Raw genomic sequence first — 27858 nt, 5'->3', positions numbered from 1 at the left:
TCAACTCAAGTTGCGCGAGCCACTAAGCTGCAAGTGCAAGAGGGAGGGCAGAAGGAAGAGGCGTTTGAAGAAAGAAAAAAAAAGATTGTAAAAAGCAGAGGGAGAGGGAGGAAAGGACCGCTTGTAGTGTAGCTTCCACTCCCGGCTAAACTGCAGTAGTCGACTGGATAAAAGAAAGTTTGAATCACGCCGACCGAGCTACCGTTACGAAGGCGTCCCGCACCTTTTAAACAGGTAATAATTTACACCGTCATCACTTTTCGCTTCGTGTTCTCTTTATTGCGCCTCACAATTCTTCATTCACTCGAGTATACGAACCAGGAAGCTTTGCATGCTAGTTCATTACGCCACTGGCTTAGAGCGGCACTTGATGGAACAGATTTTGTTTAAGAACGACTCAAGAACTATGATGGATGCAAATTGCAATTTAATAATTCAAATATTCCCAAGCATGCATCGTTGTATACGATTTTTAAGAAGCCATTCTTTTTGCATCCGCGTTTTGCCAGCTGGCGCGAGCTAAAGCCACAAGGGCAGAGGCAGGAAGTGATTCGCTTGAATGAGGCCGGCCGGGTGACTGGGCGGCCGCTACTTTTTAGCCCAACTGGGACGGAAATAAAACGGATGGCACATTTCGACTAGGAGCATACCGTATGGCACATTATTAAGTACTCTATTATTTAGCGGTTCGACATCGGTGATGCGTGTGGTCAGTAACGTGTCTGTCTGGCGGTGTGACGTCACATTGTCCACGGGACGACCAGTTTTACGTCACCCCGGCGTGTCACCTGAATGTCTGACCGTGCCTTTTTTTGCTCTTTTTCAAACTTTAGCCTAGCCTTGAATACATTCGACTTTGGTTTATTTAGCTCCGAGTGAAGTTGACTGATTATGTTCACGCCGATGCCCCTCTTGTTGCCGATGCCCAATAGCACGGATAATCTTGTCTGGATCGTAATTCTAGCACCCCAGCGTTAATGCCCATGTCTTCGTAGACTATTATTGTATTGTTCTTTATTAAAATACAACCGAACCCCAATTATTGTCATTGCTTACACCTGTGTCATTTTTTTTCGTTCGAAACCGCTGGCGCTCGCCCAATTAGTGTTTAGAGATGCACGTTTTCCACCTCTAAGTGGAATGTTAAGTCACATTCCGACGTAAAGAACAATTATTGTGTTCTTTTATATTTCTTTCGTTTTATTAAACATAGTCCATTATAAATTGACAGTTCAGAAAATGCACAGACTGATTACTTTGGAGTCATTTTGTTCTTCTTGGCATAATCGAGATCACTCACCCAGGCTAATGGCAGTAGTTTCGTATTTTTGAGTAATTATACGAGCAAAGACCATTAGGATCTTCATATATAACGTTTCAGTTGACACCATGGCAGCACATTATGAACAAAGTGCAAGTTTTTGGCAACACAGCTACGGTTCCGCTTCATGTTACGGTTGCAGGGTCAGTGACTTTGTCAACCTCGATGTTCACCATCCACATGTAAGATCACTCGACCAGGTTTAACATTTATGATTGTTGGCCTTGACCATTTTCTGAAGAGAAAAAAAAAAACATCCTTGTCAGTCAGTTCAAACATTTTCTGGTCAGAGCAGATGATTGTGACTCTGCCAATTTTAAAATGTAGAACGGGGAAAAAAAATCCCCAAATTAGACCCAATTGTCTACACGTTTGTCCCTTGCTTTATTGGACTTTGTCAAACCCCATTGTTATGCACCTGAGTAAACATTTGGCAAGTTAAACACTTGTGAGTGGTGCAAGTCAAAATTAGATGAACAAATGCACGTTTGGGTGTGTAGGTAGTGACTTCCAGAATGGTCATGCAAATCCAAACCAGTTTGTCTTGCGATTACCACAGTTGCCTGTGACGGAAGTCAGTCAGTCAGTAAGTCAAGCAGTAGATGTTTTTTTTTTCTTCCGTGGCATTTAAGATGGGAAACCTCCAGTCGATTAGACATACGGGTGTAATCAGACACAGTCATAATTTCAGCTCATGTTTGCCTGCATTCTTGTAAACCTGCGTGAGGTCACCTTCGTCGTATTGATATGTGGGATTTAGCAAGTGATGGTTTCTATTTAAATGCACGATTGGCCTTAGGGCTTCAGTCTTCCTGATAATTTCTTTAAAAATCATAAATCAGTGTGTTTGGGAGCCTTTTACTGAGCATCTTCATCTTTATTCAGTTCATAGAGTTGCTTGTTGTGTAAGCACAAGGGGACATAAGTCAGTCCAGATAAATACAGAAGGTTGTGTCAGGAAGGGCAATCCGACATAAAATCTTGGCCGGAACAAACATGTGGATCAAACCTCTGAAGATGGAGGACACTGATTCGCTGTGGCGACCCATGAAGGGAAAAACTGAAAGGAAAAGAAGAAGTGGTCTCTGGTCAAAAGCCAGATTTATCGGTTGGATTCAGTAAATGCCTCCCTACAGATTTATTGGTTGCCCAATCTATTTTTTTCAGTATCCGTGTCATGGTCCTTTATCCTCTTCTGTTTCCTTCACCCTTGGCTTTCTTCCTCTATATGTTTGTTTTTTTGCATTGTTTTTGCCTATTCTTTTCTCTCCCCCCCCACACACACACACACAGAAAAGCACGCCTGATTGGTTCAAAAAGAGACCAAACAATACCAGGAAATGTTTGCCTCGACGAAATGCATGCTGGTGAGCATCCGCATGAGCATCCAAGTGAAATGAGCCTTGGTCCGACGTTGAAACTGAGAAATATTTCTTTTTGTTATGAATCATGCGATGGGCGAGCAATTAGCTACGCAGTTGTGAAATAGCGGAATCCAAGACTGCCTTCTGCTATTATGACTATATTAACCTGTGTGAAGACACCGGTCAAACGAATGATTTTGCACCTTTTATGAATTTGTGAATATCAGCGCTGACATTTTGAGCTCGCGTTACATCGCCAGACTTGTTCCTGACTCTCTGGGACGCGGCGTGTCGGCCGAATGAGGTCTGAGCACTTGGCGAAATGAGGCGAGGGTCTAAAAGACAATAGCAGGTTCATCTGTTTGGCTTCTTTGCATACTCCGTAGGGAGTAGCCCAGATAAAGTCTGCCGCTGATAAGGCCAAAGTTCAAAACAACAATCATTCAAAAGGGTGGAGGCGGATAAAGCGGTCCGGTCATAAACTACAGACAAGATGAAGATTCCTCTCAAGAAAAGGTGCTTCCAATGCACCCTTTGCATTCTTTTGTGGTATCGAGCACCTTTTTTGAGTCCGCTATTTTCAACCTGTTAACACTTTCCTTTCTACCAAGTCGTGCGAGATACAGTACTGACAAAAGTTCTGCTTGTGGTAACTAAAGTATCAAACATTTTGAGCCATCTTGGGGGTGGGATAGCTGGAAATCCCCCCGAAATCTTACTTGTGTAACGTTAGTCGACTTGTATTTGCGTCCTTGTTCCTCAGACAATTGTCTGTTGACCCCTCGGCGGAGTAAAGGGTGTGACAGACCGACGATGTGTGCCAGAAAGTGGTGGTGTAGCACGAGCGATTATTTTCTACACCCTGTGGAATGGAAGGAAGACAATTTGCACCGTCAAGCACTGCTTGGTGGAAACTGAACTTAACGATGACGGTATTTGCCAGCCTGCCGTTCGAGTGGTCTTGGTTTTGGGGAATGTGGAAAGTTGTGGGATTCGGGGAGAGTTATGCAGCAAAGCAGTTTTCCAGCAAGGTCTTCAGTTTTTTCTTTTTATGGTAAGGTGTGTGTGTCCAAGAACCATGCAAATCTATAGACAATGAATTTCTATAAATGGTTTCTTAGTTGCCATTTTGCCCCCATGTATTTATTTATTTATAGTGATTTGCTGTGGCGACCCCGAGTAGGGAAAAGCCGAAAGGTTGGAACTGTATAGTGCCACTTAGCAGTTTTTTTGACGATGATACTAGTGCAGCGTGTTCTACCGGAAACAAATTCCTTGTGTGTTCTACATACTTAATAATAAAGATGATTCTGATTCTGAAAAGATTTATATTTATTTATATTTACTTATATTTATTTATTTATCAATCATCATCTATCTGTCTTGGCCTTCGCCTTCTTGTTTTCAACGTGCCAATGGGAAATGTGTACAGCTTGAGGTGAAAATAATCCGTCATGCGAGATGAGACTCCTGGATTTCACGGTTTGGCAGAAGCACAGCGGTGCCAGCGGTTTTGTTGTTGTGTCAATCCGACGCAACCGTGCGGCCTTCTGTAGGAGCGGGACGGCAGTTTTGACTGTACTTGGTCATTCTGTGTTAAGAGGCCGCAGGTTGTTACAGTAACTCAGGAAATAACCCAGGCGGAAAGGAAGGAATGAATGAGTCTGATGGGATCTATGGCTTCCGTCGACAGACCCACGTTGACCCGCTTCCTTTGTCAGCCATTCGAGACACAATTTCAATTTTCTTTGGATTTGCCGCTCTTATTTTCTCCTGCTCTGTTTATGGGCCTTGAAAATATCGGCTTGTATCTGCATTTGATTTCCAAACTTGACTTCCTCTTGCTACTTCTGGTTCTTTCGTTCGACCAATGTGACATTAGTCTATTAATGTTTAATCGTGTGAATCAGGTTGTAAACCTTCTCTACTTTCTTTTTTTTTAAACCAGCGGTTGGTCTCCGGCTCTGTGAGTCTGACCAAATGTCATGTATTCAGTTAATAAGTAACCTTATGAGCCACTTGCAATCTCGCGCAATCAGAGTAGGATTGACGGGGCAAGCGGGCAACAAATTGATACAAATGATATTTCAAACAAACAAACAAACAAACAATTTCCTGCGGCATCCTTTTGGGCGTATCGGCAAGAAGGCTGTTGTCTTATTTCGCCGCCAATTATGTTTGATGGGTTTTGGGACAGTTTTGGCTGCTGTTCTCCCTCAATGTCAGTTTTTGGAGGCAAGGTCCGATCTAGAGTACGGTTGTCTGAGTCTTCAATATGGAGCAGCCCCGGTCAAATTAGCTGTCAGCTATTTTGGTCTTAAGGCGCTCTCTTGAGATGGAGTTTGAAATGTGTCACAGAATTTTCTGTGTCAAGCATGTGCGGTCGAAATCAACACAGACGTATGCAAATGTTTTTGTTTTTACACCGGAAATGACTCAAAAGTAACCACCTGACGGCAATGTTTTCTTTGCCGTTTTTGGGGGGGTTGTCTTGTCATTATCTTTTGTGCAATTTTTATCGTTCAGACTGCAAGCACCTTAAACGCCAGCAGATGTTGACTCAATGTTTTTTGCAGCCATGTATTTGCTGCAGCTTGATTTTGTGGATTTGAAACATCAAAACAAAGTCAGACTTTGGATGAGCTCCTTTTATAGTTCATCAAATACCAAGCGGCAAAGTGGTGTCACTCCCCAGCCCCCCAAAAAACCGTGTGCATCGGCTCCAATCGTATCGCAAAGTGCCAAGTGCGTTTTTAAGAGGCAAAGTAGATGAACAGGAGGAAGTCATGTTCACGTCTGCGTGACCCACGCGGTCTCACCATGGGTGTGCCTTTGCTAGGCTGTGAGGTAATAATGACACGGTTGAAGCTGATGCGTGCGTGTCGAAATACGAATGGTCTGAGACGAGGAGGCTTAGCGCAAAAAAGTGTAGACATTTGTGGAATTTCTCTCCCCGATTGAGAGGGTGAGTACGACAGGAATGTGACCCTGAAAAGACTAGATAAACAGTGGAGGGTGCTTCTCGTTGTGGGCCTGGCTGAGGTGGTTAGTTTGTCCAAAGGCAGAGAAAAAGGGGTGCAGAAGCAACCGAGAATGACGGCCTCTCTGGTTTTGCAAGCTGTAGTTTCACAGGATGCGAGCGTTCAACGCGAGTTGAACTTGGAGGCGGTTTGAGCAATGATGGATTTCAGCCGCTGCATGCTCGGGAGGTTGATGGGAGGATAGGGGGAAGTCGGGGTCATGAGAAGAATGATGCTCCCACTGCTTTCGTTCTCATGGAACAGGGTTAATGTGGTGGAACGGGTGCAAAGCCCGTTCGATGGTAACGACCTATTTTGAATTCATATCTGGGTGCTGTCACCTCTTCTGAGTCGTGATTGCCATTTGTTTTGTTTTTTTATTGGGGTGTCGCTAAAGATGATGAATTTATGGTCTGGGCGCCGTTAACCTTTTCGTGATTATCCAATATTTTGGAATGTTCATACAATACAATACATATTGATTTATATAGCGCTTTAACAACAGTTGAACCTATAACAAAGCTCTTAACCTCACAAACATAATAGGAAGCACCAGGGAGTGAAACAAAGATCAAGTCTGAATCATGCTGAGTCGAATGCCAAAGTGTACAAGTGAGTTTTGAGATGGATTTTAAAGATGGCCAGCGAAGGTACTTGCCAAATGTTTAGTGGAGGTCATTCCAGAGAGTGGGACCAGCAACGCCTCTAAGTCTCCGTTTAGTTTTTGGCACATCTAGTAATGTCTGGTCAGCACACCTGAGACGTCAGGAAGATGCTTAGGGGTGTACGACCTCGGAGCGAGGCCATTTCAAGATTTGAAGACAAATAAGATCTTGAAGATAAATCTTAAATGTATGGGGAGCCAATGAAGGAATGTCAGGGTTGGAGTTACCTGCTCCCTCTTAGGAGTACCAGTCAAGAGGCGAACAGCAGCATTCTGGACCAGCTGGAGACGCTTCATGGAGGATTGGCTGACTTCAAAGTAAAGTGAATTACAGTAATTGAGCCGAGATGTGACAGCATGAATTCTGCTTCAAGGTGCTCATGAGAAAGGAGAGGTTTTATTTTAGCCAGATGCCTCAGATGAAAGAAGCCACCAATTTGTCAGTCGAGTTTAAAGTTACTGTCCAGTTTAAGACCCAAGTTTGAGACTGTTGACTTCAGATAAGGAGCCAGGGCGACCAAGTCTACAGGATGAGATGTACGTGGGCCATTGGGACCAAACAATATAACGTCTGTCTTCACTGAAGTTCGTGAGAGTTGTTAAATTGATCTGTCAGGTGTAAAGCTCAGTTTGTCATGACGTTCTCTCCAATGAGAAACTTTTCTTTTTAAAATGTTTGACTCTCATTTCTACCTTGCTGATGTGGAACATGAAAATTTGGCAACGGGATATTTCCTGTTAAAGCATTTTGCCATGTTAAATTACAGTCTGTTGCAAAGTACTGTATTGTATCACCATCATTTGTTGCATGAGGGCCTCCGGTGTCATTTGCCATGTTTTGCATTTGACCACAATCACGCAAAAGTTGGCTAGAAGGCAGCCGAGAGTGACAACAACCCGGAAAAAAATAAACTCTGTGGCATTGTTTGAGATGGCGATTGGCAAAAGACTTGCACTAACTCTTTTTTTTTTTTTTTTAGCACACAGCCTTCTTTTCTCTCTGTACTGGTAATACCCGTCGAGTCGCTTTTGAACCGCAGCACTCCCTGTCAACAGGCTGCTGTTTATGAACTTTTCGAGGCGTACGGGACCCTATGAAATACGGGTTCGCTTGTGCATTTCACTTGCCATTGAAAACAAGACTGTACTGTATATACCGTAACTTGTGCATGGCATTGTGGTGAAACGTCTTTTTGCTTTGTTGCAACTTTTGATATGGTGGGTTGACCCTGCCTACGATCCTTCCTCTTCGAGGCATCCAAAGCTTATTTCCAAACAATGGTTTGGCGCACAAAGTCATGAGGCGATCTCACCGATTCCCGTTGATTGTTTTTGCCCTTTTAACCGTTGACATGTGAGAAATGATTTTAGGTCGACCTGACCTGTCTCAAGCAGGCATTTCCTCTTGTGCATTCCATCGGTCGTGATTTTTTTTAATGTTCTTCAAAGCTTGCATGCGAAAGAAAAAAAAGCTTCACATAGCAAGACTCGACTGAATCTTGGTGTTGGTCTTATTAGTGTTGTGTGAGGATGTTAATGATGATCAATGCCACTCCCCCCCCCCCCCCCCCCCACTCTGTGTCTTTATGAAACAGCTACCATGGCAGACCCAAACAAGTACCTTTACGCCGACCGGAACCTGATCAACAACCCGCTAGCACAGGCCGACTGGGCCTCCAAGAAGCTGGTATGGGTTCCCTCAGAGCGCCTGGGCTTTGAGGCTGGCTCCCTGAAGGAGGAGCGAGGCGAGGAGTGCGTGATCGAGCTGGCGGACTCCGGTAAGAAGATCAGGGTGAACAAGGACGACATCCAGAAGATGAACCCACCCAAGTTTAGCAAGGTGGAAGACATGGCGGAGCTCACCTGCCTGAACGAAGCCTCTGTGCTGCACAACCTGAAGGAGAGATATTATTCCGGACTCATATACGTGAGTTTGATGCACGCAAAAGTTTGAATGAATCCATCGCTTGATGCACTGCTTAATTTAATATATTTTTGGGACAATTCTATGCTTAGAACCATTTACAGAAAGAAACGCCATCTTAAACTACTGTCTTTTATCTACTTCCTGTCTCCCCCCGATCTCCCTGTCATGGCTCTTGAGTCTGAAAACAGGAAGCAGGGTTTGATATGCGGGCATGGAATGCAAATGATGTTTATCTCCATGTCCTGGGTGGTGTATGATTCGGTTTGTCCGGGCTGGGTCATGCCCCCCCCCCCTTGAGGTTGAGCCTGCAGTTGGTTTGAGTGCCTCCAGGCTCTGTTGGCGCTTGTGCGTCCCGAAGGGAAAGATTCCAGATAACAAGAACTTGGAATGGTGGTACAGGAATCAGGAAACAAACAAAAAAATGAGTCTGGAAAGAGAAACTTGGATGTGGAAGTCTTACAGTTTGTAGCTCTAGCAGGGGTCTGGAACCTTTTTGACTAAGAGAGCCATAAAAGTAAAATATTTAGAAATGTTTTTCAGTGAGAGCCACACACACACACACACACACACACACACACACACACACACACATGCAAATACGCATGAGCGGCCACTTTTCAATAAATGTCAGAATGTATTCTTTAAAATAACTTTATCTCACTCACCATTAACATGAATGGTTTTCCGTTCCTCATGATTGGTAAAAATCCAGCTAAACGATCGTAATGAAAGTCAACTTGCCGGGTCCATTCGCAAAGTTACTGCTAGCTTGCCTGCACATGGCTCATTAGCTGCCACACTTGCTTTTTGTTGTCTCTCGCATAAGTATGTTGATGCTAACGTTAGCACGGGGCTCAAAGTGCCACTGATATTCAACTGTTTCATTCATGGTATTGTTTTATTGCAAATTAGAATCAGAGGCGAATCCTTCAGTTCATTCAACCTGAAGTGTACAATACTTGTCATATTTTTTTTCACTCGTTGGGCTTATTTAAAAGGAGCCCGTATCATCCAATCAAAATCGCGCTTTCCGCCAACTGCAGCCCAAGCAGGAAATGAACAGAAAAAAAATCGAGAATATGTATTTAGTTTTATCGGCCAGCTAGATGCAATCATCAAAAGAGCCATATAAGGCTCGCGAGCTATAGGTTCCCGACCTCTGCTCTAAAGTGTTATGTATGCCTTCGCTGCTCTTGAATCAGAAACAATGTGCAATCTACTTTCGATTAGACTTTTGTAACTCCTCACGTAGTGGTGACATTGCAACACAATGCAATACTTGCCCTTCATCTTGAATATTTATCGCTGGGTGCGGTTGACGTTGCATACTCTTGGATATGAGCAATGTGGAGTTCATGAGAAAGCCTCGCGAGACGTTTCAGCAAATGAGCCAACTTGTACCAGAACCTTCAACTCACAATCATTATCCAGACTGATGAACACCTACCTGAAATAAAAGCTTATTGAATGAAGCGTTTTCCTTTGCATCCCGCAGACATACTCCGGCCTATTCTGCGTCGTCATCAATCCCTACAAAAACCTGCCCATCTATTCCGAGGAAATTGTTGAGATGTACAAGGGAAAGAAGAAACACGAAATGCCCCCCCATATCTATGCCATTACTGACATATCTTACAGAAGTATGATGCAGGGTAAGGAACCACCGCAAAGACAAAATGTCCATTGCACTTGTGATCTCTGCCCAATCAAACTTTTTCAATCTTTTTTTATTTTTTGCAGATCGTGAAGACCAGTCCATTCTCTGCACGTGAGTTTCTGATCATTCACACCTTGATAGAAAGTTTCTTTATTTGTGCTGTATGTTTCAATTGGACTATTTTGATTCACCCCCTCCCCCCTTTTTTTTTGGCTCTTAGAGGAGAGTCCGGTGCCGGTAAGACTGAGAACACCAAGAAGGTCATCCAGTATCTGGCTCATGTGGCCTCCTCTCACAAGACCAAGAAAGATCAGGTAAGTCATCCCCGAACCTCTTGTACAATATTGCTAATCAGACTACTCCTGCCAACGTCAGCGCGTGGTTATGTAACACTTGCTGCTCCATCCTCTCCAGGAGGTAAAGCGTGTTTGACAAACAATTGTGCGGATTCTGAGACAAACGCTCGTGGCGCTTTAACACTCGATACACAACACGTCTTCACGTAGCTGATGCATTTTTTGGTGTGACTTTAGCGCGCTGCGCAATGGGGTGGTTTAGGCAAAAACAAGAATAAGTGTCCATCATTCCGTTTTTTTTTTTGAGGTTGTCATAATTCTCTCTTCCCGTCAGCAGAGCAGCTCGAGCCTGTCACATGTGAGTTAACTCTCTCTCTCTCACTCGCTCTATTATTCGTTCTTCCTCCCCACCTGCTTCTGTCAACACCATCCTTCCCTCCTCCACGTCCTGTGGCTTCCCCTTTGCTATGTCAATTGTTGTTCCGGATTGGGTCAGGGGACAGGTTACCGATGAAGTTTGTTGTCAGATTTGTCGAAACTCTATGCCAGGGGTGTCAAAGTCATTTTTTTGCCGCGGGCCACATTGTACTTAGGGTTTCCTCTCGAGGGCCGTTATGAATTTGGGGAAATCATTAGAATGTTTAATCCCCTCCACATATTACATATAGAGCGCATAACAAATTAATCAATAACTAGTTTTCAAATCTGAAGTCAAGAATAATGATTGTTGTTATGGTTTACATCCAAAAATATGACATTTAGGTGAGGATTTTAGCAAGCGTCATGGAATTTCACACGTTTGATTTGTTTCCGCGGGCCCAAAAAAATGATGTGGCGGGCCGGATTTGGCCCCCGGGCCTTGACTTTGACACCTGTGCTCTATGCGTTCCCGTCAAACAAAACAAAAAAAAAAAAAAAAACAGCCAGACAATTGTAGGATAGGTGGGGAGGAGAGAGCCTTATGAAGGAAATAATTGATTATTTCTGGCCTGGGAGCTGGATTTTTTTGCCTGGCTGGTTTTTTTTGCCTTGCTGAATGTTCCAGGATTTCCGTGGCTCTCTCTTCGGCGCGTGCTCTTTCTCTCTGTCCAGGTTCTACTTTCCAGTCTCCTGGTTGTGATTTCTCAAGCGATATTTTTAATTTGCTAAGCAGCGTCTGTCATTGCTTTTGTCTGTAACAAAGGGTATCCAGTGCTTTAGTCAACGTGTAAAATGGACCCCTTCACATAATATGAGGGTTAATGCAGTTTCATTTCAGCGGGGTGGCATTTTAAATATATTACTGTGTGACCCTGTGTTTTTTCCCTTGGTGTTGTATCTCAATGTTGTTTTTATTTCTTTCCACTCTGGTGATGGCTGGATGAGGTTCTCGGGGTGTGGCTTTTCGTTTCTGTGTATGGCATCCCGATTGACTTTTCTCAAGTTTTTAGCACGGACAAAGTTCTTTATAAAACACGTCTTAACAGAGAAAGTGTCAAAATGTATGAACTTGAGCTATTATTAAATGTCACTCAATTGATTGGTCTCTTTTGATACTCTCAAATTTCCCATTTTAATAATGCCAACACAGCGACCCCGTACAGGTTGTTCTCAAAACTAGGCAAAATGTTCCTCATTTTTACAATGTAGTATACTGTCGTTGCTTTTTTATTTCTCACTAGGGTGAGCTGGAGAAGCAGCTTCTGCAGGCAAACCCAATCCTGGAGGCATTTGGAAATGCCAAGACTGTAAAAAATGACAATTCATCCAGATTTGTAAGACCTACTATAAGTGTTTTTTTTATTATTATTTATTTTAAAATGTGGTTGAATGTAGTATTTTTATTTTTTTGTAGGGAAAATTCATCAGGATCAACTTTGACGTCAACGGCTACATTGTTGGTGCAAACATTGAAACTTGTATCCTTCTCCCCCCATTTCTTTATTTTATTTTTTTAAACTCAAATATGGATGTGGTTATGTGTTGGATCATCGCAGCACCTCAAACAATTGTCCTTAACGAAGTGATGGCTAGATTTGCTAGAGAAGTCACGTGCCATTCGTCAGGCCAGGGATGAGCGAACCTTCCACATTTTTTACTACCTGCTCACTGGGGCTGGAGACAAATTACGCGGTATCCCCATCACACTTGGTCACTACAACATTTTCCAAACTGCAAGTTTTATTGTCTTCTCCCCGCTCTCCTTCTTTAGGTGAGCTCCTACTTGAAAATTACAACAACTACCGTTTCCTCTCCAATGGAAACGTGACCATTCCGGGACAACAGGACAAAGACCTTTTTGCCGAGACCATCGATGCCATGAGGATTATGAGCATCCCAGAGGAAGAGCAGATGGGTAAGGCCCGCCCGCGGGGAACCGTTTCCCATCAACCATTTTGCAGGTTACTTATGGTATGTTTTGTGCGCGCCTGTTTAGGAATGCTGAAAGTCGTGGCTTCCGTGCTGCAGTTGGGAAACATGAGTTTCAAGAAGGAACGTCACACCGATCAGGCCTCCATGCCTGACAACACAGGTGGGTTCTGAACGTAGACAAGCGATGTTTAGAGTCTGAAAAATGTTTGACGGTGGACTATCATTGTACTGTATCTGTAACTCATTCACTGCCAGTCATGAATTTATTCGGGAATTGAGAAATTTGACATGGAGCACCATTCCCAATTTGTTGTTGTTGTTGTTTTCTTGTGGGGGTGCCGATTAAGCACCTGCCGGACCTCTGGCCATGTTTTTTCCCTTCCACAAGGGGTCAGCATTTGCCTTTTGTCCATGTTAGTGCTTTGTTACAGCTTCCGCGCTCTATCAATCAACATGTATTGTATTTTGTACAGCTGCCCTAATTTTAAGATCTGATAACTCCAGAGCCATATAATTTTGGAATTACCTTTTTTTTTCTGATGAAAAAAGAGAGCATAAGGTTTCTTACGCTGTATTGAATGTTTGTGTCGTCTTAAACGTTAATATTCTGTGGGTCCTGCAATTTGATTGAAAATGTCAAAATCCCTGGCACTGGAGCCGACACATTTTTGCACATCACCTGGCACTCAATGAGTTAATAGTTCCATTCTTTTGAATCCTCTCTTCAGATGCTCCATTTGTTTGTTTGTTTTTTCCTCCCCCCTAGCCGCTCAGAAGGTCTGCCACCTCATGGGGATGAATGTGACGGACTTCACCAGGGCCATCTTATCACCGAGAATCAAGGTGGGTCGAGATTATGTCCAAAAGGCCCAGACCCAGGAGCAAGCAGAATTTGCCGTGGAGGCCTTGGCCAAAGCCACATATGAGAGGATGTTCCGCTGGTTGGTTATGAGGATCAACAAAGCCCTGGACAAAACAAAGAGACAAGGAGCCTCCTTTATTGGCATCTTGGATATTGCTGGCTTTGAGATCTTTGAGGTAAGGACAAAGTATAGCTGGTAAATAATGTGGCAACAATTTGAGCATTTTTTCCCCCTCATCCTTCTTCCAGCTGAACTCATTCGAGCAGCTGTGCATCAACTACACCAACGAGAAGCTGCAGCAGCTCTTCAACCACACCATGTTCATCTTGGAACAAGAGGAGTACCAGAGGGAGGGCATCGAGTGGAGCTTCATCGATTTTGGCCTCGACTTGCAGCCTTGCATTGAACTCATCGAGAAGCCTGTAAGTGGTTGGCAGGGGGGGACATTTTGTGCGCAGTATTATTCATTTTTTTTAGGTGATGTATGAAGCACCCCTCCATCCCACTCCCCGTTTTGTGCAGGCCAGCCCTCCCGGTATTCTCGCTCTGCTGGATGAAGAGTGCTGGTTTCCCAAAGCGACAGACAAGAGCTTTGTTGAGAAGGTGCTTCAGGAGCAGGGCACCCACCCCAAGTTCTTTAAGCCAAAGAAACTGAAGGATGAAGCCGATTTCTGCATTATCCATTACGCTGGCAAGGTGAGTAGGCAGAGACATCGTTTGTTTTTTTCTTTTGTTAGTCGTCGTCTGTGCTTTGTGCCAATGTGTCTTTTGACAAATCAGGTTGACTATAAAGCGGATGAGTGGCTGATGAAGAACATGGACCCTTTGAATGACAATGTCGCCTCACTGCTCAACCAGTCAACAGACAGATTTGTCTCTGAACTCTGGAGGGACGGTAAGTTAGGAAATATTTTGTTTCCACTTAATTTACACATGATATTTTATGACACAACTTCAATAAATAAGGGAAGATTCGCCTAATATTTGTGACTAAAAACGTAATCAGATCACGTTTCTCTGCTATATCGGCGCCAAATTGCTGGCTGTCAGCAATATTGAATTCTGGCTTTTTGTCTCCGTTTTCATTTCACATTGCTTTCTTTCTCTTTATTGTCTGGTGTGCATACCTTGTGTTTTTTTTTCCCTTTTCTTCAAATCTGTCCCTTCGAAACCCCCCGTTTGGCTCCGCTTTGTACGTTATATTGTATCCAAATGACCGATGGCTTTCAGAGGTACAGAATTCCCAGAGAGCCTATTTTTATCAGCGTTTTCCAATACTGCACTCAGACTCAGGTGACAAGGTTTCTTTTATCCCCCCATCATAATGCCTTTTCATAACAATCCTCTTGTCTGACACATAATTATTAAGTGCTTTGTTTCCCCTATTTTCTTCCCCGCCGGTGCTCGAAACCTGCTCTCCCCGAAAGCTTACGTTGAAGTAATATCGATGAAATGTTTCAGCTTCTTGTGTGCTTTTACTGTTTTTCAACTTTCCGCTCCATGATCGAACTTTCCCTTTCCCTCCCCCCCATGTGAATAGTGTTGTGTGGGACTCCTGGTGGCGGTCATGGTTACTGCAGAAATGGGTACACACTGCTGCATGGGTTTGGTGTTTTTCCTCCTTTGTTGGGTCGTCACAAAAATAATTGTCCACTGTCGTGAGTTTGTCACTTTTCCTTCTGAACATGAACGAAACTGCCACGTGTAGTTTTGACACCAAACTACAGTGTGAGCAGTTGACATTCACCCACCGCACTGTTTTGCCTTCCCTGTCGATTCCGTCCCCTTGTGATTGTCTTTTTCCTGTCACCTGACTGGATTGGGCTTCCCAATTCACTTTCAGTCTGCATCCCATCTATCGTGTGGTGTTATTGTTGCAAGTTTTCTCCCCTCTACTTTCTCTACTGAGAGGAAGTGGATGATGTTTTTGTTTTTTGTTTGTTTTTGCCATGCATTTGTTGACATTTGCGCTGGTCAACGTTCACCTTTTTCTTCAATCTGAGCCTTTTTTGAGTGATTACTTGATGACATTTGCCCTGTCTTTAGTGGACCGCATCGTCGGACTGGATAAAGTCTCGGGTATGTCGGAGATGCCGGGTGCTTTCAAGACCCGGAAGGGCATGTTCCGCACGGTGGGCCAGCTCTACAAAGAGCAACTGTCCAAACTTATGGCCACTCTGAGGAACACAAATCCAAACTTTGTCCGCTGCATCATCCCCAACCATGAGAAAAAGGTATGGTAGAAACACAAATGTTGAGCCATCGTTCATCATCGATTTGCCCACAACCCTCCTTTCGCTTGACCAGGCAGGAAAATTGGATCCTCACCTGGTTCTGGATCAGCTTAGATGTAACGGTGTCCTGGAGGGCATCCGTATCTGCAGACAAGGCTTCCCCAACCGAATTGTCTTCCAGGAGTTCAGACAGAGGTAGCCAAATGTTGAAACCTCAATTCTTACTTCAAAATAGCCAACATGACCCGTTCTCCTCGCAGGTATGAAATCCTCACTCCGAATGCCATTCCTAAAGGCTTCATGGATGGAAAGCAGGCCTGTGTGCTCATGGTAAGATAGATATTTTCGGTTTGATTTCCTATATGAAGACTCTCTGCCCAACACCTTGAATGTTCTTCTTCTCCAATCAGATCAAAAGTTTGGAGCTCGATCCTAATCTATACAGAATTGGCCAAAGTAAAGTTTTCTTCAGAGCTGGAGTTCTTGCTCACCTGGAGGAGGAGAGGGACATGAAAATCACCGACATTATTATTAGTTTCCAGGCGTGGTGCAGAGGCGTTTTGGCCCGCAGGTTGGACAAACGTGCTCGGTTTTAGCCATTAGCACTGCATCTCCATTTACAAAATAATCGAAATGTCTGCCAATGATGTTTTTTAATTCATGGAATGATCTCCCCCCCCCCCCCCCCCCCCCCCCCTCCCTCACAGGGCTTTTGCAAAGCGACAACAGCAGCTGACTGCGATGAAGGTGATCCAGAGAAATTGCGCTGCTTATCTCAAACTCAGAAACTGGCAGTGGTGGAGACTATTCACCAAGGTAAGATGTCTGATTATTTCTCACAGTTGTATTTTTTTTTTTGCATGATATTCTTTTCATAATGTGGTCATACATTAAAATATCTCCTCAGGTGAAGCCTTTGCTTCAAGTAAGCAGACAGGAAGAGGAGATGCAGGCAAAGGATGACGAACTGACCAAAGTGAAGGAGAAACAAATCTATACGCAACAACAGCTCCAGGATTTGGAGGACCAACATCAGCAGGTGCCACTAAAGAATCGAGAAACGTTTTCACTGGAGAAAGGGAGCACTTCTTATTAACATTTGAATTGCTTTGTGTGTGTGTGTGTGTGAAGCTGAGTGCAGAGAAGATGGCCCTGCAGGAACAGCTTCAGGCCGAAACAGAACTCTGCGCCGAGGCCGAAGAAATGAGAGCTCGCCTGGCAGCCAGGAAGCAGGAACTAGAGGAGATCCTCCACGACCTGGAAGCCCGCGTGGAGGAGGAGGAAGAGCGAGCTTCTCAGTTGATGTCTGAAAAAAAGAAGATGCAGCTAAATATTTCGGTAAGTTGTTGAGTCTCTCGAACCTCCAAAAAACGCCTCCAGAGGAGGATGAAAGCGTGGGGTGAAACGTATTCTTATCCGTCTGCGAATAGGACTTGGAGCAACAGTTGGATGAAGAAGAGGGAGCCAGACAGAAGCTGCAACTGGAGAAGGTCACCATGGAGGCCAAAGTGAAGAAGTTCGAAGAGGATGTCATGGTCCTCGATGATCAGAATGCCAAACTTAACAAGGTGCGCGAGTGCATTTGTGTGTTGTGTTGTTTGTTAATCTAATTGAAGGGGAAAAAAAACCTTGTGAAATCAGGAGAAGAAACTGATGGAGGACAGAATCTCTGAGTTCACGACCAACCTTGCGGAAGAGGAGGAGAAATCAAAGAGCCTTCAGAAACTGAAGACTAAACACGAGGCTATGATCACAGACCTTGAGGGTAGGATGGTGCATCTGTGCTACAGTTACTGGTTTCCAGGGTCAATATCTGTGGTTGACAAACTCTGTTTTGACTCTCTCCCAGACCGACTGCGCAGGGAAGAGAAGCAGCGGCAGGAGCTGGAAAAGAACCGACGCAAGCTGGAGGGTGACTTTACCGATGTGCACGACCAAATCGCCGAGCTGCAGGCCCAGATTGCCGAGCTTCGTGCCCAATTAGCCAAAAAGGAAGAAGAGCTCCAGGCTGCGCTAGCCAGGTGGTTATCCATGACGCAGCACGTTTCCCGTTTATATCTTTTGGTGGTGAATCAAATGCTCACGCTATGCTTGACGATGAATTCAAACCAATGCTTGAATGTTTGAAGCAATGCGCATGGACAAAGTGTTGCGCTTCCCATTTTAGGATTGAGGAGGAAGCAGCGCAGAAGAACATGGCTCAGAAAAAGATCAGAGAGATGGATGCTCAGATATCCGAGCTCCAGGATGATTTAGAGATGGAGCGCCAGTCCCGGGCCAAAGCTGAGAAACACCGGCGGGACCTTGGCGAGGAACTCGAGGCTCTCAAGACTGAGCTGGAGGACACACTGGACTCCACTGCTGCACAGCAAGAACTCAGGTAGTGTGGTTCATGTGCAACTTGAAGCGTATTGTGACAAATTCGGAGCGTTCGGTGACTATCCTTCAGCCACGTTCAACCACCTCTGACTAAAGATTGTGTGTGTGTATCATTCCGTTTGGACATTTCCTTTTCGGATTGAAGGGCTACATGTAAATTGCAGGGATGAGATGAAGTACTCCAGCATTCTAGAGCACAAACCACCAGGCGATCTTCAGAGGAAGAGAACCCCCTTCAACCAAGTGTTTCGGCCCTTAACTTCCTTACACTCTTAGGGGGCCGGGCCACACCCAGTGGGCTGCCAGGTGTTCCCCTGGTCGTTTCCATATCGTCCTTGGTGGGTCAGGTGGAAAGAGCCCACTTTCCAGTCCGCCCCAACCGACACCTCGCCAACGAGGTGGCTATGATAGTATAGGCTTATCTATCAGGTGTATTTATACATCTGGGCCGCGCCGTTCACGCATTTTGACAGCCTCCGGCGCAACGTTGGAACTCCACTGCGCCAGCACCGGCGCATGTCTATTACGATTAGCGCATTTTCGATATGATCTGCGTCACATCTGACATCTGTGAAAATAGCTATAGAAACACTTTTAGTTAAACGGCAATTGAAAAGTGTTCGTTTTCCATCAGAGGTTTTAATTTTTGTCCTCTGCTATCTTGCCATACTGATATTTAGCCATAATCACCTTGCATTTTTTTCGGTGCGTTCCAAATTCCAAATGGTAGAGGATATTTCGGGCTTTTCCGTGGTCCGCCAGAAACTGCCAAAAGAGATAATCGAATATTTATATACCCGTGGTGCATTGAAGTACAGTAAAGTCTCGTTATATCGATATCCAAGGGAGTCCGAAAAAATATCGATATAACCGGGACTATCGATATATCCGATCCTGCGCCGAACTGCATTAAACCAAAGCCGCCAAAAGAGGGCAGCCAAGCGCCATATAAGAAACGGAGCTGGCCATTAGCTCCGTTTTTTTTTTGGGTGAGAGATGTTCCCCCAATGTTGCCTCAAAATGGCACATATAATTCTTTAATGATTGTAAACATGTATGCTTTAATCTTCAGAACTACAGTGTATTTGAAACATATTCATAACTGGATGTGTAACAAGAAAGCATATTATCCGAATCTGAAGCCATTGTTTGGATTCACAAGCAATGCAAGACGTCTTGGCGTGAAGTCATTTTTATTTGCATTTGAATAAAAAGTGACATCGGCTGTCCTTTAATACACAGTATGGAATGTTAATAATTTTCAAAATCATCGCGCTTCAGCAGACAAAACAAGAAACATTGTTGCAAAAAACGATTGCATTCATATACAGTACAGTGGGCATGTACATAACACAACAGGGAAACTGCAACGCTTACATCTTACTGTATTATGTATACAATTTAAAAAAGTCATCAATCTTCTTCTGCTTCCCATTTTTACCTTTTAACACAAACACTTCAATCTCGTCTGCTACACACGAGCTAGCGTCTGAAAATGAAAATGGCTCTGCTACACGGGTGCTGGGCATGTAACCAAGTCACCTGACCAAATCGACCAATGGTGCGACTGATGGCGTGACACGTAACCAAGACACGTGACCAAGTTGACCAATGGCGCGACCGATGGTGTGTCACGTGACAAAGTCACACGGCCAAGTCGACCAATAGCGCGACCGATGGTGGCTCACGTGACCAAGTTGACCAATGGCGCGACGGATATATCGATATAAACAACAAAAATGGCCGGCGGGGGATGAAAAGGAGCACCGTAATAACCGGATTATCGTCATAACCGGGTATCGTACTAAACGGTACTAATTATACATAAAAAGACTAGAAATGTGCAAGGCAAATGAAAATAGTATCGTAATAAGCGGTACTATCGATATAACCGATATCGATATAACGAGACTTTACTGTATTTACATCCAACATGGCGGATCGTTTCAATACGGAGCGTGAGAACGGGAGAAAAGACATTTGTTTAAGTCAACACTTGTAAGAAATATTGTGCCAGTCTGTTCTCTTTGTCTTTTCTGTAATACCGTAGAACACAGGTGTCAAAGGCAAGGCCCGCGGGCCAAATCTGGCCCGCCACATCATTTTTTTCAGCCCGCGAAAGCAAATCAAACTTGTTAAATTCCATGATGATTGCTAAAATCTGAGCCAAAATTTCATATTTTTGGATGTCAACCACAATAAAAGTCATTATTCTTGACTTCAGATTTGAAATTGAGTTATTCATTAATTTGATGTGTGCTCTATATGTAATATTTGAAGGAATTTAAACATTCTAATGGGTTCCCCAAATTCATAACGGCCCTCGAGAGGAAACCATAACTACAATGTGGCCCGCGGCAAAAAAACGACTTTGACACCCCTGCCGTAGAATATCAAAATAGCACAGGATTGATTGTGCTGTAACTAAATAAAATTGAAAATGTTTGTTTGTTTCATGTATGAATAAATTCTTTGACTTGAATTAAAATTGTTGATATATTAGAAAAATAGATTTTACTCAAATATTGGTTTTCATTTGCAATTTAGAAATATCATGCTACAATGAATGTATTTTGGTTAATTTCAAAGAGTTTTGTATACTCGGGCAATCTAGTGACATTGGGCAGTGACATTTTCCCCCCTTTTTCAGACACAAGGCAGCCAACTGGCCCCCTTTTTAAATTTCACAGATGCATTCCCGAAATTGGCTGTCTGTTTATTGATGTGACCCTGGCAATGAAGTTATTGCTGTTAGTGCAACATAACTACGAGTCTGTGTTAAAATGTAAGTTTGCTCTTCCTGCCCAGGACCAAGCGTGAGACCGAAGTGACTCAACTGAAAAGGGCTCTGGAAGATGAGGCCAGAGTCCACGAACAGCAGATGGTTGACATGAGGCAGAAGCACGGCCAAGCCTTTGATGAATTAAACGAGCAGCTGGAGCAGGCAAAGCGGGTATTGGAACATCTTCTTTTCCCTTCAGGGGTTGAACATATTCATATCAATGTTTTTTTAATAAAAGCACCGTATTTTCCGGTGTATAAGGAGCACCCAAAGGCCTTTATTTTCTTCAAAAGATGACCCTGCGTCTTGTATGCAAGTGCACCTTATATGAAATAATATTGAGCCACAACAGGTGCCGCAACTACAGTGAGACCTCAACTTACAAACACCTTATCTCACAAACTTTTCGTCTTAAGAACCTCTAATTTATGAAAATTAAACCTTATAATAAGCACTATTTTCATAATACACACCCACCACGGCTGGCGGAGTGATCTTTGGCGGAAGCACACGACCGAACAGCGCTCCAGCCGGCGATACTTTGCACACCCCCCAAGCAGACACAAAATAAAATCACCGTCGCTGAGAAGAAGGAGATAATTGAAAAACACGAACAAGGTGTGCGTTTGTGTGATTTAGTGGCCGAGCACGGCTATGCTAAGTCAACCATTGCTCCCATTCTCCGGAACACAGAAGCCATCAAAGGTGCGTCTGTTGCAAAAGGTGTTTCCGTGCTCTCAAAGCGACGGTCTCTGGGAATCGAAGAAGTTGAAAAAAACTTTATTTTACAGCACAGTTTATTTTTAATTACAGTCCTCATGTAATGTGCCTCTCTTTGTGACTTTATGATACAATGCAGTGTATTTCTTTCATTACAATACAATAGCACATTTATTATACATAGAATAAGGTATGTTGTGTGTAGTTTTAAGGCTTATTTAGTTAAAAACTATATTTTATGGAAACCCGGGAACGGATTATTCCCATTTTAATGGTTTCCTATGGGAATTTCTTTTTTGAGATACACACTTTTCGCCTTACACACTCTGAACCAATTAAGTTCATAAGTTGAGGTTTCACTATACTGTCAGCAGCCACTGACTCCATTCCCCCCTGTAGAAGTAGTACGTAACCTCAGCCTTTACTGTAGTGCCTTATATTTGTAAAATGTTATAAAAATATTAGAGTTGGAAAACCTTTTTTCATTTATTGAGGGTGCGCCTTATATATGAAAAAAGTTTGAAAATACACCATTCACTGGGGTTGCGCTTTTTACACCGGAAACTACGTTATATCAAATGGCCACCGATTTGTTGCGTCTCGCAGAACAAAGTCTCGGTGGAGAAGAGCAAGCAGGCTCTGGAATCCGAGAGGAACGAGCTGACCATCGAGCTGCAGAGCTTAGTGCAGGGTAAAGCGGATTCGGAGCATCGCAGGAAGAAGGCTGAAGCTCAAGTTCAGGAGTTGCAGCTCAAATTTTCCGAGAGCGAGCGTCAGAGGTTGGAGCTAACTGAGAAATCCACAAAAATGCAGGTACAATGACCATATTCATTTTTGCCTCATTCCCTTGTTTACACTGTTGCGTCTTAAGCTAGGCTTGTCGACACGAAATAAAGCCGAATGTTCCCTCAAGTTGAAACGGTCTCTCACTCTCACGCTCTGTGACCGTCAACAGGCAGAACTGGAAAATGTCAATGGTCTGCTGAGTGATGTGGAATCAAAATCCATCAAGGCAACTAAAGACCACTCCACACTTGAGTCTCAGTTCCAGGATGTCCAGGTAACACGCGCAGGCTTTGATTTATTTATCCATCTGTCTGTTTATTCAAAGCATTTCTGCTTCGTTGAATTCAATACTTGGCACGTGCAAGTTCTCCAAAGCATGTCCACTCTTGATCGAGACTCTTGTCCGACTGGTGATTATGAATTTTGTCTTTTTTTTCCCAACAGGAAGTCCTCCAGGAGGAGACGCGGCAAAAACTGTCAATGGGTACACGTCTGCGTCAGCTGGAGGATGATCAGAATAGCTTGAGGGAGCAGTTGGAGGAGGAAGAAGAAGCAAAAAGAAATGTGGAGAAGCAGCTTCAAATGGCCCAAGCTCAGGTGCGCAACAACACAAAATGATGTGAAGAAGACGACGAGGACGACGTCAAAAATTGTCATCATACCTTCCTTCTTTCCATCAGCTTTCAGAATTCAAGAAGAAGCTTGAGCAGGATTCCACCTATTTGGAGAATGCCGAAGAAGGAAAGAAGAGGTTGCAAAGAGACCTCGAAGCAACGTGCCAGCGCCTGGAGGAGAAATGCTCAGCCTTTGACAAAATGGACAAAACCAAGACCCGCGTCCAGCAGGAGTTGGACGACCTGCTGGTTGATCAGGATCACCTGCGACAAATTGTCTCCAACCTGGAGAAAAAGCAAAAGAAGTTTGACCAGGTCAGTCTCCTTTTTTTGGTGTAGTTGATTTCAAGATTCTTGTGATGGTTGTGCTTCAGAAATTACCAAGCTTGTTCTCCTGTTCTCCATCTAGATGCTGGCGGAAGAAAAGAACGTATCAGCCCGCTACGCAGAGGAGCGAGATCGTGCCGAGGCGGAGGCCCGTGAGAAAGAGACGCGTGCGTTGTCTTTGACGCGTGAGCTGGAATCCCTGATCGATCTGAAGGAGGATCTGGACCGAAGTAACAAGCTGCTGCGGGCCGAAATGGAGGATCTGGTGTCATCGAAGGATGATGTTGGAAAGAACGTATGTTGCGGTGGCACCGTTGTTCATTCTCCACTTGCGCGTAGTTTTCTTCTCATCGCAAACCGTAATTGTCCCGCAGGTTCACGAACTGGAGAAATCCAAACGAGCGATGGACCAGCAGCTGGAGGAGATGAAGACGCAGCTTGAGGAACTGGAGGATGAGCTGCAGGCCACCGAGGACGCCAAGCTGCGTCTGGAGGTCAACATGCAGGCCATGAAGGCTCAGTACGAGCGAGACCTGGCGGGACGTGACGAGATGGGCGAAGAAAAGAAGAGGTCATTGGTCAAGCAGGTATTGCTTTTATTTTAAGATCCCATTCATAACAGCCTCCTTTTTCTTTTCGCCATCGTATCATGGCGTAAATTTCCTTTCATTTAGAGTCATTCAAATAATCTAATCACATTTTTGTGAGAAAATGGAATACAACTATTTGTAAATTCGCTCCGAACGTCCGACGTATGTCATTGTGGCGACGTCCCGATGTTATGGCCGACATTATGACGTGAGGCCTGCACTCTTTTCAGGTCCGCGAGATGGAAATGGAGCTGGAGGATGAGCGCAAGCAGCGTTCGGCCGCTGTGGGTTTGCGCAAGAAACTGGAGCTGGACCTCAAGGAGCTGGAGGCGGCTATTGACATGGCCAACAAGAACCGGGAGGAAGCTCTCAAACAGCTGAAGAAACTCCAAGTGAGTCCCGGTTGGAATGCACCGTCCGCTCAGCTTCATCTTGAAGCGAAGCGATAAGTTATCCTTTGACTTGGACTTATTTCTTCCTACTCGGTTTCAAATTCTGCGTTTGCTCATTAGGCCCAAATGAAAGAACTCATCAGGGAACTGGACGACACTCGTTTGTCCAGAGAGGATATACTTGCCCAGAGCAAGGAGACGGAGAAGAAGTTAAAGAGCATGGAAGCCGATATGCTCCAGATGCAGGAGGTCAGTGTTTGCGATTTCCCCCGTGCAGAAAAAAGATGTGGACTAAAAGCTTACGTACGTTCTTGACGTATGCCTCCTCCGCGTAGGAGCTGGGTGCCGCGGAGCGTGCCAAGCGACAGGCTCAGCTGGAAAGAGACGAGTTGCAGGATGAGATAAATAACCAGGCCGCCAAGACGTATGACCTTTCGGAAACGGCCTTCATCTCTGCCGCCGCCGAAATCTGCTTTTCCTTCAACCTTTTTCCCGGCTTTTCAATCGCAGTGCTCAAGCCGCGGAAGAGCGCCGACGCCTGGAGGCTCGTATCGCTCAGCTGGAAGAAGAGGTGGAGGAGGAGCAGTGCAACACCGAGCTGATCAATGACAGGATGAAGAAAGCAATGCTTCAGGTTGTAGAAAGCGCGTCAGAGTTTTGTGGCGAGCGTCTGACCCCGCCAACCCTCTCCAGACGGAGCAGATGAACGTGGAGCTGGCTGCGGAGCGCAGCGCCTCTCAGCGCGTCGAGGGGGCACGTTCCCAGATGGAGCGTCAGAACAAAGAGCTGAAGCTCAAGCTGCAAGAGCTGGAGGGAACCGTCAAGTCCAAATACAAGGCCAATATGACCGCCTTGGAGGCCAAGATTGCACAGCTGGAAGAGCAGCTCGACCTGGAGACCAGGTGAACGTTGGGGAGGGAGATGACGCAGAGATGTCACGGGACCGCACGTCTCCGGTCTGAACGCTGGTCTTGTTTCACTCAGGGAGCGTCAAGGTGCCTCCAAGCTTGTGAGGCGCACGGAGAAGAAACTGAAAGAGGTCGTTCTGCAAGTGGAGGATGAGAGACGCAATACGGAGCAGTACAAAGACCAGGTCTGCCGCAACCCATTTTGATGGAAACTTTCCGTGATGTCAGCTGAGCCCTCATTAGCTTTCAGCGGGAGGTTCTTGTATTGTCTCCATAAACTCCAACTCGTCCAAAATTCCTCAGATGAACCGCACTAAAAGCCCCTCCTTTCACCACATCAATCAACCCTGTTGTCCAGCAGCTCCACTGGATCCCTTTTAAACTTCGTATTGATTTCAAGATACATCTGTTTACATTTAAAGCCATCCATAACCTTTCCCACCTTATCTGTCTGACCTGCTTCAAATTTCCGTTCCCTCTCGGTTCATCAGATCCTCATTCTCCCTCCACCTCTGTGTGCCCTTTGCCCGTCTCACCACAGTGGGGTGGAGAGCTTTCAGCTGCTCTGCTCCCAAACTCGAACTCACTTTCACCCAACATCTGTAATATTGACTCCCTTCCTACTTTCAAAACCCATCTGTTTAAAATTGTATTCGTGGTCTAGTTTAATTAATCAGCTATTTTATTGATGGTTTTATTGTTCTGTGTATTGTTCTTTTAATTGTAAAGTGTCCTTGAGTGTTCAGAAAGGCGCTTGTATGTTAAAGTATTATTATTATTATTATTCTAGGCGGACAAATTGAACTCTCGCATGAAGCAGCTGAAACGTCAGCTGGAGGAGGCCGAAGAAGAGGCTCAGAGGGCCAATGCAACCCGAAGGAAACTGCAGAGGGAGTTGGAGGACGCCACTGAATCTGCGGAAACAATGAACCGCGAAGTGTCCAGTCTCAAGAGCAAGTTAAGGTGAGCTGGGGCGCCGCCGGCTGCTCGCGGTGTTGTGTCAAACAATGAGGGTCACTTCCCTTTGGAGCACATTTACAAGCTTTGTCACGTGAATTGGGCATTTTGCTCCCCCGTTTAATACCATTTAAATAATGTCCTTTTGGTTAAGAGCATTGTCACAAAAACGTCATTTTCTTTTGGAGTTGTACTGTTTTGGTGAATGGAATAAACCAAGTATTTATGCTTACTTTTTGTTTGTTTTGCTCCTTAATAGACGTGGCGACCTCCCTTTCACCATGCGTCGTATTGTGACCCGCACTGGCGTGGAAAGTGATGATGAGGCTGAGCCCAAGAGCGAGACCCCCGAGCCCAAACCTGAATAAACTGCCACAGTGACGCTTAATCTGTAACCAATCCTGATTAGAAAACCCCAAATACACACCAGGCATAATTCCGTTAGTGTTGTCGATCGGCAGCAAATGCAAACTAGATGCAAAGACCAAGTCGTCTCGTGCGAACGGCTGATCAATTAACCGAGATGACCTATCCATTACAGATGCATGCAGTTCAAAGTAAACTCGGAGAATGACCATGCAAACCCATTTTGGGACTTTTTTTTTTCTCTTTCAGGCTAATGTTCTTTTTCTGGGAAAAGTGACTATTTTTATAAGGAAACATTCAAACTATAAAAACCCTGATGTAGGATCTATTTTTCTAATTGAAGAATGAGTAAATGGAAGGAATGAAACTTAGATGAAGAGGACCAAAGGAATATCTCAATTTATTGATTTCTATTTTATGCTTCTTTTTTTTTTTCTATGACTAAGAATGGAAGGAAGTGCTACATGTTTCTGGCTCTTGCTTGCGCTTTTTCCTCACAATGAAGGTTTATATGCTCAAATGTTCAACATGTGACTCCGCTTTTGAGTTTAATCATTTGATATATTCCCACATTTCATGGAAGATGAGACATTTGCAAACGTATTGACTCGGTCAAATGTAGTGAAGGCATTTGATTGTGACTGTGCTAAAATTCTGTCATTTTTGCACTAATATCATGGAACACTTGCCTATCCATTCTCAACCACTGTGTTCATGTTTCCTAAACAAAATCAAACAACAAAAACGTTGACGCCAAATGCGTATCTTGGAATCGTGCAAGCAAAGAACTTATATATACACACACACACATTGAGAGTGTAAATTCAGCTGAACCGCTTTATCCAAAGCCCCCAGATGTTTCTTAATTTTTGTGTTGTTGTTGTTCAGGGTAAAGTTCAAATTCAGTTGTCTATTCCTAAGGGCACACACTGTATTCTCAGGGCACAGCTCGTCGAGGGAGAAGTGGGATCGAAGGACATATTTGATCCCTGTAGCCTGTGTACACTTTACTCAAACTGGCAGAAGACAATTCAGCCTCGATGTGAAACCTTGTACCACATAAAGCGTCTTTTTGCCGACCTGAAGCCCTCGCACGCTGTGCTCAAGGGAGGCTTTGGCTCGCTCACACTGCTGGGAAGTGAAAAGAATGTGATACTCAAATCACCGCTCAGATGAATTACTTGCATGCACTTAAAAACAAATGAAATCCTAACTGAAGTGTAACCCCAAAAAAAAAGCATCTCATTTTTGCCACGTTTATCCGCAACTCAACAAACGAAACAATGTCGTGACTATGTTGTTATTTGCTATTACAAATAAAGAGGCTTTAAAATGGGAA

The 27858-nt window shown here is 44.4% G+C and overlaps 1 protein-coding gene across 2 annotated transcripts; it reads left to right on the top strand.

The window, feature by feature from the left end:
• On the top strand, positions 1-27858 carry LOC148885937 (myosin-9-like). Of its 2 annotated transcripts, XM_089018981.1 has the most exons (41): positions 1-234; positions 7965-8296; positions 9792-9948; positions 10037-10064; positions 10174-10267; positions 10587-10607; positions 11911-12003; positions 12084-12147; positions 12263-12361; positions 12441-12584; positions 12666-12761; positions 13368-13639; positions 13713-13886; positions 13987-14160; positions 14245-14359; positions 15511-15698; positions 15772-15893; positions 15959-16028; positions 16109-16269; positions 16406-16514; positions 16606-16737; positions 16830-17036; positions 17129-17266; positions 17340-17463; positions 17548-17719; positions 17866-18078; positions 20886-21030; positions 22186-22392; positions 22535-22639; positions 22810-22962; positions 23046-23294; positions 23389-23601; positions 23681-23893; positions 24127-24288; positions 24409-24537; positions 24624-24712; positions 24799-24922; positions 24982-25190; positions 25273-25381; positions 25987-26159; positions 26413-27858. In XM_089018981.1, exons 2-41 carry the CDS (start codon positions 7970-7972, stop codon positions 26519-26521), a joined length of 5883 nt encoding a protein of 1960 aa, XP_088875107.1. In that variant the 5' UTR covers positions 1-234; positions 7965-7969; the 3' UTR covers positions 26522-27858. The 2 variants fall into 2 exon arrangements, with proteins under 2 accessions (XP_088875107.1, XP_088875108.1); XM_089018982.1 differs by lacking the exon at positions 10587-10607.

Source organism: Hippocampus bargibanti, linkage group LG17 (assembly GCF_051943395.1).
Source record: "Hippocampus bargibanti isolate YZ-2025 linkage group LG17, ASM5194339v1, whole genome shotgun sequence".
NCBI lineage: Eukaryota > Metazoa > Chordata > Actinopteri > Syngnathiformes > Syngnathidae > Hippocampus > Hippocampus bargibanti.
The sequence above is the reverse complement of the archived record's forward strand: the minus strand, read 5'-3'. Positions and strand labels throughout refer to the sequence as shown.